This window comes from Aulonocara sp. 'chitande type north' Nkhata Bay, linkage group LG12, assembly GCF_057382095.1.
Source record: "Aulonocara sp. 'chitande type north' Nkhata Bay isolate Kocher_YH1m ecotype deep benthic linkage group LG12, A_spYH_male_GT1.1, whole genome shotgun sequence".
Taxonomy (NCBI): domain Eukaryota; kingdom Metazoa; phylum Chordata; class Actinopteri; order Cichliformes; family Cichlidae; genus Aulonocara; species Aulonocara sp. 'chitande type north' Nkhata Bay.
In genome coordinates this window covers 35,590,073-35,600,379 of record NC_141355.1, presented here as the reverse complement: position 1 = coordinate 35,600,379, position 10,307 = coordinate 35,590,073, and the positions used below count along the sequence as shown (strand labels likewise).

At 40.7% G+C, this 10,307-nt stretch overlaps 1 protein-coding gene and 1 long non-coding RNA gene across 2 annotated transcripts in view; one reads left to right on the top strand and one right to left on the bottom strand.

Annotated features, from left to right (window-relative positions):
- Positions 1-6,513, top strand: part of LOC147317972 (SH2 domain-containing protein 3C-like) — a 49,648-nt gene extending 43,135 nt beyond the window's left edge. Inside the window, exons 7-12 of the mRNA XM_086315397.1 lie at positions 49-509; positions 853-968; positions 1,476-1,647; positions 3,781-3,892; positions 4,021-4,230; positions 5,402-6,513. Coding sequence (XP_086171523.1) covers positions 49-509; positions 853-968; positions 1,476-1,647; positions 3,781-3,892; positions 4,021-4,230; positions 5,402-5,571 — 1,241 coding nt within the window. The 3' untranslated portion in view covers positions 5,572-6,513. The remainder of the gene's footprint in view (positions 1-48; positions 510-852; positions 969-1,475; positions 1,648-3,780; positions 3,893-4,020; positions 4,231-5,401) is intronic.
- On the bottom strand, positions 3,366-6,287 carry LOC147317973 (uncharacterized). Its single transcript, XR_015131911.1, has 3 exons — positions 5,823-6,287; positions 4,293-4,612; positions 3,366-4,212 (listed from the first exon to the last, which is right to left on the bottom strand). It is a non-coding gene; the product is annotated as an uncharacterized LOC147317973 (long non-coding RNA).
- Positions 6,514-10,307: the final 3,794 nt, after the last annotated feature.

The following is a 10,307-nucleotide window of genomic DNA, read 5'->3' as shown; positions in this document are numbered from 1 at the left end:
AATATTTGTAAACATCTTTTTCCTAATTTTCCCTCCCTTCTTCTTCAGCCCCCACATCCAGAACTCCGTCCAGCAGCCGGACTCCCACTGTGACTCCGTCCCTGCCGAGGCGCTCGGACACCGTCCAACCTCTGCCCTCTCCCAGCAGCACCCTACAGAGACAGCATCTTGACAGACCCCAACCTCACCACACCCAGGTCTCTCCCTCCTCTCATGCAGACGGGAGCTGCTACACAGAGCTGTACCCTGGTCCTCAGAGCTATGTGGAGAGGCTGCAGGCAGAAGAGGGGTCAGCGGGAGTCGACCCACTGAGGGCCGAGGATGGGAATGTGTACTTTTCACCTGTGGTGGAGACGGTCTCCTGTTTCAAACCCAGCAGGTACCAGTCACCACTGATGGGAAAAGAGAATAAGCCTCTAGAAGTGGGCGTCCTGCGGAGGGTGAAGGAGCTTCTGGTGGAGGTCGATCCCAGGACAATGGCCAAACACATCACCAAGGCTGACTGCATGGTACTGTTTATAGCTGCTCTAATCAATATTTGTAAAGTAATAGGGACTTTTTTAAGGATGGACTGCAGCTCTGCAGAAAGGTTTAGGGATTTCTTTATTTTAGTCTGAACGCAGTGGCAACTATGCTGAAGGAAATCTAGGGCTAGCTATGCGTTAGTGATAACAGGTAAACTATGGGGTATTTGTTTGAATGCAAATTCTAAACCATTTCTAAATCAAAGTGTTATTGATGTGTGAAAACATGCAGATGTTTCAGGAGATTTTAAAGTGTATTTTCCTGCTCATCCTGTTTCCGCTAACTGAAATCTAATGCAGCAGTTCTTACATCTGTGTGTGTTCCTAGGTGGCCAGAATTCTGGAGGTCACGCCAGAGGTGCAAAGAATGATGGGCGTTACCTCCGGGATGGAGCTGCTCACGCTGCCACATGGACAACAGTTAAGACTAGACCTGCTGGAGAGGTGAATACTGTTCAACCAGTTCAGCTGTTCATTAGCGTGATAGAACGGTGTATATCTGACATGAGCCTTATTAGACTTTTGTCCACCAAGTTGGTTTTTAGTTATCTGCAAATTTATCTACTATCAAATGTTTTTACAAACTGGAACCATAAACTATAATGCTGCTAATTAAGTTAGTAGACTAGACTAGAGAGACCAACCTGGCTTTGTTACCAGGCTATAAGACTTTCTGCTGTTAAGTGGGGCATTTATACACAGGAGTGTCACAACAGCAATGACATGGTGTGTTATTCCTAATTTATTCATAGTAATTTATAATTCTTTCCATCTTTTTTTTAGCCTTCTTTTAACTACGTGATTTATTTAGTCATATGTCTGCTTTCCCTTTCAATGTTGTCTCCCTATTCCTGCTGTTGGAAGTCTTGTTCTGACTTTAAGGACCTCTTTAAGCAAAGTGTGATCACTGTGTGGGCTGACATGACCTGATATAACATAACATTCCTGCAGGTTTCAAACCATGTCGATTATGTTGGCTGTGCACGTGTTGGGCTGCACGGGGACGACTGAAGAACGAGCCTGCCTGCTTCACAAAATCATCCAAATCGCTGCTGAGCTCAAGAGCACAATGGGCAATATGTTTGGCTTCGCTGCAGTCATGAGAGCCTTGGAGCTTCCGCAGGTAAACATGCACTGCACGGAGCTTTGGTTATTTGTGTTCATGGAGATAGGGGAAGCACGCAGGAAACAGCCGGAAGAGCAAGGGATGTGTAACAAAGGTTGCCCGGGGTAAAGTTAAACCAGGGTATAGGTAAGAGATTAACAAATATTGACTTAATGGAACAGCGTAGTACAACAAACATGAGGCTGTAACCCCTTGCCTACTGTGTATACTGATAAGGGCGCAATCATGGCTCAAAGAGTTGGCAGTTCGTCTTGTAACCGGAAGGTTGCCGGTTCAATTCAATTCAATTCAATTTTATTTATATAGCGCCAAATCACAACAAAAGTCGCCTCAAGGCGCTTCATAGATACAGAGAAAAACCCAACAATCATATGACCCCCTATGAGCAAGCACTTTGGCGACAGTGGGAAGGAAAAACTCCCTTTTAACAGGAAGAAACCTCCGGCAGAACCAGGCTCAGGGAGGGGCGGCCATCTGCTGCGACCGGTTGGTGTGAGAGAAGGAAGACAGGATAAAAGACATGCTGTGGAAGAAAGACAGAGATTAATAACAGATATGATTCAATGCAGAGAGGTCTATTAATACATAGTGAGTGAGAAAGGTGACTGGAAAGGAAAAACTCAATGCATCATGGGAATCCCCCGGCAGCCTACGTCTATTGCAGTGTAACTAAGGGAGGATTCAGGGTCACCTGGTCCAGCCCTAACTATGCTTTAGCAAAAAGGAAAGTTTTAAGCCTGATCTTGAAAGCAGAGCTAGTGTCTGTCTCCCGAATCCAAACTGGAAGCTGGTTCCACAGAAGAGGGGCCTGAAAACTGAAGGCTCTGCCTCCCATTCTACTTGTAAATACTCTAGGAACAACAAGTAGGCCTGCAGAGCGAGAGCGAAGTGCTCTAATAGAGTGATATGGTACTACAAGGTCATTAAGATAAGATGGGGCCTGATTATTTAAGACCTTGTATGTGAGGAGCAGGATTTTGAATTCAATTCTGGATTTAACAGGAAGCCAATGAAGGGAAGCCAAAACAGGAGAAATATGCTCTCTCTTTCTAGTCCCTGCCAGGACTCTTGCTGCAGCATTTTGGATTAGCTGAAGGCTTTTCAGCGAGTTTTTTGGACATCCTGATAATAATGAATTACAGTCGTCCAGCCTGGAAGTAATAAATGCATGAACTAGTTTTTCAGCGTCACTCTGAGACAGGATATTTCTAACTTTAGAGATGTTGCGCAAATGGAAGACCGCAGTCTTACATATTTGTTTAATATGTGACTGTCCGAGCCCCGGGCCTTGGGCAAGACACTTCACCTACCGCCTACTGGTGATGGCCAGAGGGGCTGATGGCCCAATATGGCAGCCTCGCTTCTGTCAGTCTGCCCCAGGGCAGCCGTGGCTACAACTGTAGCTTGCCACCACCAGTGTGTGAATGTGAGAGTGAATGAATAGTGGAATTGTACAGCGCTTTGAGGGCCCCAAAAAGTGCTATATAAATGCAATCCATTATTATTATTATTATTATTATTATTATTATTATTATTATTATTATTATTACTGTGACTCACCTTTAGTGAAGATGCTTAATTTCAGGAATAGCTAAGAGGCCCACTGATATTTAATGTTATCGCTTACATGATTTAGCCTTCGGCCTTCTTTTGGGTTTCCCTGCCTCAAGGTGTCAGGCTGTAAAATGTCACAATTCTGATATCAGGGTGCTTCATCACATCCTCAAACAAAAGGTGCAAAGTCATTTATTGATAACTTATTAACCTTTCAGTGATTTTATTAACTCAAATGCAGAAAAGTTTCTTCATTTTATATTTTTTCTTAGTTATTGTTAATATATATTTTTAACTTGGCCTGTCTTTTCTGGCAAAGTTTCTGTATATATTCAAAACTGTCTTTACATAAAAAAAGACATCACCTCTGAATATTTTTAGGAATCATATACATCTCAACTATATTTTCAGACTGAAAAAAATAAAGACAGGGACAATTTCTATAAGATTAGCTGTCAAACAATTGTGGGTTCAGCTGTGCAGGTAATACAAATAGTAAGACAAATTGAATAAAACAAATATATACAAAACGAGAGGAAGGCACAAAAGCAATAGTGTTGTTCTTCGGTCTTTCAGGTGTCCCGTCTGCAGGAGACTTGGATGGCGTTACGGCAGCGGCACACAGAAGGTGCCATTCTCTATGAAAAAACTCTCAGGCCATTTATGAAGAGCCTGAACGATGGAAGAGGTAGAGCGTCTCCTGAACTCGACACCACATGATAAAAGCATGGAGAAACAATTCCTGCTCATATCTTGGTGCTACACCATTGTTTCCACAACAAACATGATCTCTGTATCTGTCTTTCAACTCTCCAGAAAGCTGTCCGCTGTCCAACACCACTTTCCCCCACGTCCTCCCTCTTCTGACTCTGATGGAGAAGAATGCAGTGGTGGGTGAGGAGGGGACAGAACTATGGGAGACGGTGGAAGTTGGGGTGGAAGTGGTCATGTTCCACCTCGGGGCGGCGAGAACCATTGCCCAGCTAGGGGGCATCTACCGCTCTAACGCTGAGAGCAAATTACAAGGTGAGAGACGAAAACAAAATGCAGTATGTCTGCTTTATAACATTAGCAAATTAAATACAAACCTTTAGAAAATTTAAACACGAAAGACCACAGGGATCCGTCTTGGGACCTGCTGTATTTACTCTCCACACAGTTGCCATTCCACTGCAGGAACACGGATCGCATGTTAGGTGCTGCAGCTTACTGCTGTTCTTCATGTTGTTTCTAATGTGCTTTCACGTTTTCCCCTTTCTTTTTTTAAATACTGCTTTCCTCAAGTTTTAGTAGAAAAGTAGCCTAGCATTTCTTAGCAGCCACTTAAGCGTTGGTAGCCTAGAGCATGTTTTTTTTCTTTTTTCAATCTGGAAAAAGGCCAACACACTGGTTCCAACCAGGTGGCAACCTGCAATAAAATATAATAAAGTCAGATTGAGGCATGCATGAAATGCATGCAAGTCAAACTACATTTGAAACCTTTTATTGAAGAGACTGGTACATGCTGCAGCATTAAATAATCTGATTATAAAAAATCATTAGGAAAAGTGTTTTAATTTCCTAAATCCCATTCTAAGGTCATTCTTGATCTGATGGTTTATTTTAAGTTGATATTTAAGTTTATGTTTATTTAAGTTTATATTATTATTAATCAGTAAGAAATAGCTTCACGCCTGGTAGGCCAAATGAACAACCCAAGGCTGTATAGTGAACTGCAAGAACTTCCTCTTTCACTTCCTGTAAATAAACTCTTCCTTTCTTCTTCTGCTCCTGATGGGGTCTTCATCCATCAGGAGCACCCTATGCCCTATGGGTATGATGTCATGTCACCTCTTGTCACGCCAACCGCAGGTCTCACTTCCATGTAATAAAACTTCTCTTTGCTCTGGCTTCTGTCACACATCACCCCTCATGCTCATCCACACTCCCTCCACCCTGGCTTCACTCTCTTCTTCACCTTTCTTGTGCACTTTATGTCTATTCTGATAGTTGACCTCTGATATTTAAACTCTACCTTCATTACCTCTGCTCCTTGCAGCTTCCCTGTCCATCCCTCTTATTCACACACATATATTCTGTTCTTGTTCATGTTTGAGACAGGTCCAGTTACAGGGACCTCTGTGGTAGAAATGGTAGTCTCTGGTTCCTTTCTACACTCCTGTGCTGCTAATAATGTTAAACTGATGTGATGTTGCAGGTTTCGGGGAGCAGGCCGAAGTCCTGGAGCTTTTCCTGACTGATTTCCAGATGCGGCTGCTGTGGGGGAGCCGGGGGGCCGAGGAGCAACAGGCTCTGCGATACTCTAAGTTTGACCAGGTGCTCACCGCCCTGTCCAACAAGCTGGAGCCACCCATCAGACGACACTGACCCCAGCACTGTTTTTAGAGGCCTTGTTTATGAGCTCATGCCTACATACATGGACAATTACTGTGTTGGACACTGAGAAGCTCCTCCACTGAAAGCTCATTAAAAGGGAAAGCGCTGTGATCTTTCAAACAAGGAGGCTTCCTAAGCGTGTAGACACCAGAACGAAGCAGTGCACTCACTTAGTTCAAATCTGTCACATGTAGCAGACCGGGATACTTGAAGAGTGAGACTGAAATTTTATAAATGCTTACCTTCCCATACCAGCACTTTTCCAGTTTCTTTTGAAGCTAAACTGATGTAACTCAAGGTTGAGGAACTTTGTCTGAAAGCTTCAGCAGAATGACGACAGTTTGTGAAAGAAACCACTAAATGCTTTGATGGAGTCTCCAGAGGGTGTTTTTATTTTTGACTGAGGACTTGCACTCCTTCAACAACGTCACAGATCAACATTGTCCTGTGTTAGTTTACCTAACAAAGGACTGCATGTACTCCACAGTGGCACAGGGCGACATGATTTGGAAGTGTAAATATTTGGTGCCCTTTAGGTTACCGAGGCTGTGCCTCAGTCTGATAGGCTCATGTTTGTAAATGTTTTAATCTCCCTAAAGGCTGGACCTTAGCTAAATCCACAAACATATGTCACATTGTAGAATGTAATAACAGAATAACTGTACATCTGTATTTCAGTTTTTGTTTAGTTTTTTGTATCTTTTCAATTATTAGGATTTTATAATTTGAAGAGATTATTAAATGTAATCTGGGGTCAGTTCGTGTTTCCTCTTTGTTTCCTTTTCTTCTTATTATAACAATGTCACTTTTAATGTAAGGGGAGTGAACTGATCCTAACTGCACGAGTACGGCACACAGGTGCAGATCATTTTTGTAATCTTAAACAGTTTTACTTTTTATTTATCAAAAAGTGTAAATAAACATTTATTTCACTGGAGGTTGTTTTATTGAATAAAAACAGTCATGCTTGTGAGCTAGCTGGCAACTCGAGCCGCGCTGCAGCATACACACTAACATGCCTCACTTTCCCCGGGCCATATAACAAAGCCAACCTCTACTTTTTGTGGTCTATTTAGCTGTAAATTTCCCCTCTCTGCCTTTGACATGTCGGTGCTGAAGCTTTTCTAAATCACTGCCCTACTGTTTCAACGCTTCCACCATTAAAGCTTTTACCTACAGGCTTGAGGAGGTTACCGATCACTCCCCAATGTCAGTCTGTGTGTAGCATATTTTTGCGGAGTGATGAACTCGGGCCCTAAATACCAAACTCTTCCTGTATTCTTCTACTGTGGTGAATTTACATTTCAAAGTGAATCACCTGCTTCTAAACTCAGTTACAATCAGGAAAATGAAATTAACAAAACCACTTCAGATTTTTGACACTCATTAGTTAAACTGCAGGAAAAGACATAAAGACCTTGATGACCTGTAACTTTGCGATTCTAAATTCAGATAAAACTGAGGCTATTGTAATAGGACCTAAAGTCTAATATGATGAGAAATATGATATCTTACTCTGGATGGCATTACCTTGGCCTCCAGTAACACTGTGAGGAACCTTGGAATATGTAGGACTACTTACTACCATTTGCTCAATATCTCTAAAATACCTGTTTACTTGTAAACTTGTTATTAATTTCTGTCTCTCTTCCCAAGCATGCCTTTTGTCCTGTCTTCCTCCCCTCACCTCAATCGGTCACTGCAGATGACCCCGCCCCTCCCTGAGCCTGGTTCTGCCGGAGGTTTCTTCCTGTTAAAAGGGAGTTTTTCCTTCCCACTGTCGCTAAAGTGCTTGCTCATAGGGGGTCATATTGATTGTTGGGGGTTTTCTCTGTATGTATTGTAGGGACTACCTTCCAATATAAAGTGCCTTGAGGCGACTGTTGTTGTGATTTGGCGCTGTATAAATAAAATTGAATTGAATTGAATTAAAAATTCATGATTTTTCTTTTAGGGTAACATGTACATGAGTACAAAAAATATACAAACAAATCATGGAAATGCATCATTAAAAATGTGTCTGTGCCAAAACCCATATATATAAACCCAGGTAGAGAACACTGAACATAAAGTTCAAGTTTTAAGTGAAGATTCTAAGTTTAAAAACTTAAGCAAGGGGAGCAACAGAATAAATTAAAAGAGCTGCAGAAGACGTAACAGAAATGTGTAGAGATAACACATCACAAGAGAATGACAGGTCTATTTTTTACACTGTGAGCTGAACAGGGATGGGAAACAGGAGACAGCTGGAAGCAATGAAGACAATCAGTCAAAAAGTCTGAGTCAAGAAACTAGAGAAAATGATCAGAGTATAAAGGAAAACAACCCAACTACAAAGAACAGCAAGAAAACTCTCATTAAAAATGATACAGTGGAACACTGGTTAGGTGAAAAGAGTCCCTAGAGTGATAAACCAAAGACAGGAAGTCAAAACACTAAAACGCTCAAAGCACATCCTGTGCTGAAGCAGCACCAACATTCCTTAGTCTGTTCCCCAAACCTCAAAACCATAAACCTGTAGAACTGAAGGTATACACCCAATTACCATTATTCAAGATGTTTTAAAATGTAACATTGCAAAATATTGTATTTTAGTTTGAAAAAAAAAAGGTTTAATCATATGCATGAAGCTTAGGTCACTGTTAATAAAACTACAAAAACAGACATCTCACTGAGGTGCATATCTGAAGTGTGCTGTCCATGACAAAAAGTGAGGGGAAAAAAACCCTAAACAAACAAATTAAGTTATTTTATTTTGCAAGGACCCAGAATGTTATAACACATGACTCCATCAAAGATCATTTTCACATTAATAGCTCCCTCTGCTGTATGCAGGACACAACTTGGATTTATAGCTCTGGGGTTTTTTTGTTTTTTGTTTTGACTTGCTAATAGAAGACCTTTCACAAACACAAACACATTTTATTTGAATTTTTCAAAAATCTACATGCATAATTACATAAAATGGATATTAAACATGTTTAAGAAATTACTTGAATTGCATTTTTAAGTATGATATTTTAACCCAGATGGTTTGTCTCTGTTTCATTTGGAGCTACAACAACAACGTTTTTTTTTTTTTAATATCCTGTTGTTTAAAGTTCCTAGAAAGTATGGAATCATACCAGGTAAATAAGTAAATAAATAAATAAACATCAAAGTGATAAAAAATGAGGTTTAGATCCATCCCATTTAGGTTTATGAATATAAATTATATAACCTATTACTTTACACCATGTTTCCTATTTTCACCCATGTTCCAGTATGCAAGATTCTATTTATCTAGTAAAATTGAAGGCTACATTATGTATGTGGCCTTTCCACACTTATTAGTCTACCTTCTGCTTCTGTTTCACTGTTACCTAAACGCCATATGGAATATCTGTGAATTAACTGTAAGTCTCGGGTTCAGGTTTGATGTTTCGACTAAAAACAAGAAAGTTTGTGACTTGTTAGCAACAACTCTGTTAAACATGAGAGGTTTTTGGACAAAGTTTGTGTTTTTCCATTGTTTAAGCACTGCTTCCAGCCCAGAGTGATGCCATATATGCCCTATAGCCGCAGAAAAGGCTAACATTGTTATCTTTTTAGAAAAAAACAGCTAAATATGAGAGGTTTTTGGACAAAGTTTGTGTTCTCCATTCTTTAAGCACCAGTTCGAGCTCCGTTTAAGCACTGGCACCATTTCAAAAGTACTGGTTTGGCACCGGTATCGGATAAAACCTAAACGATACCCATCCCTACACCTTAGCAAAGGCTTTCTTGCTGCAATTCATCCTGTCAAACCTGCAGCTCAAAGTCTTCTTTTCGTAGTTGAAACTGAGACTTGCTTACTACGACCATTAAGCTGTGCTTGAAGCCGTTGTCCTGTGAGCCGCTTATCATTCAAGCTGTTAACTCACAGAAACTTGTCCTCTGATTCAGTTGTGGCTTTGGGTCTTCCAGACCTCTTCCTGTCAGAGTTTGCCCAGTTTCTGAGTGCCTCTTGATGTTGAAGGAAACTGTACTCACTGACACCTTGACTTTCTTTGCAATTTCTCTGTAGGACAGACCTAAATTTTTAATTGTTATGATGGTCTGGCTCTCTTCCACTGTTAATTGTCTTTTTCTCGCCATTTTTGTAGCAACACACTGCTTTCTGCTGTACAATACTGTTCAACTGATGCTCATTTGGGTCTGGTAACACAGTGTGTTCCCACACTGCTTTTATGCAGACAGAGGGGGGTGTAAGTGATCCAAAAAATTGGGACACCTGTAGGAATTAGTAGCACCAGCTTTCAAGGCTTGATCAACCTCCATTGCTGCAGAACAGCTTTAAATTGTTAACCAATTTAGTGTTCCATGAAGTCTTCTTTAGTTTCAGTAACTAAAAACTTGTATTGATTCAGGTCAAATTAAATAATTTTAGGAAAAACCAATAAGCGTCTTTATTTTTTATTTGAAAGTGACCAAATATTTGTGTTCTTCAGGATGAGACCAATTTGAGCAAATTCGTGAGCCTTTGCGTTCTTCCAGTAAAGTAGTACAGTCCAATATATCACTTTACTCACTTTACTCTGTTTGCATAGGGTTAATGTTAGGGTTGGGGTCAATGCCGATGTCGACTTAGACCTCAAAGTTTAAAAGTAAAAACAATAAGAACTTTTCAAATATTTCATGTTTTAAAAAAAGAAAACAAAAAAGTGTACTTCTCAAATCTGACAAAAAAACTTGACTTCTAAAGAAAA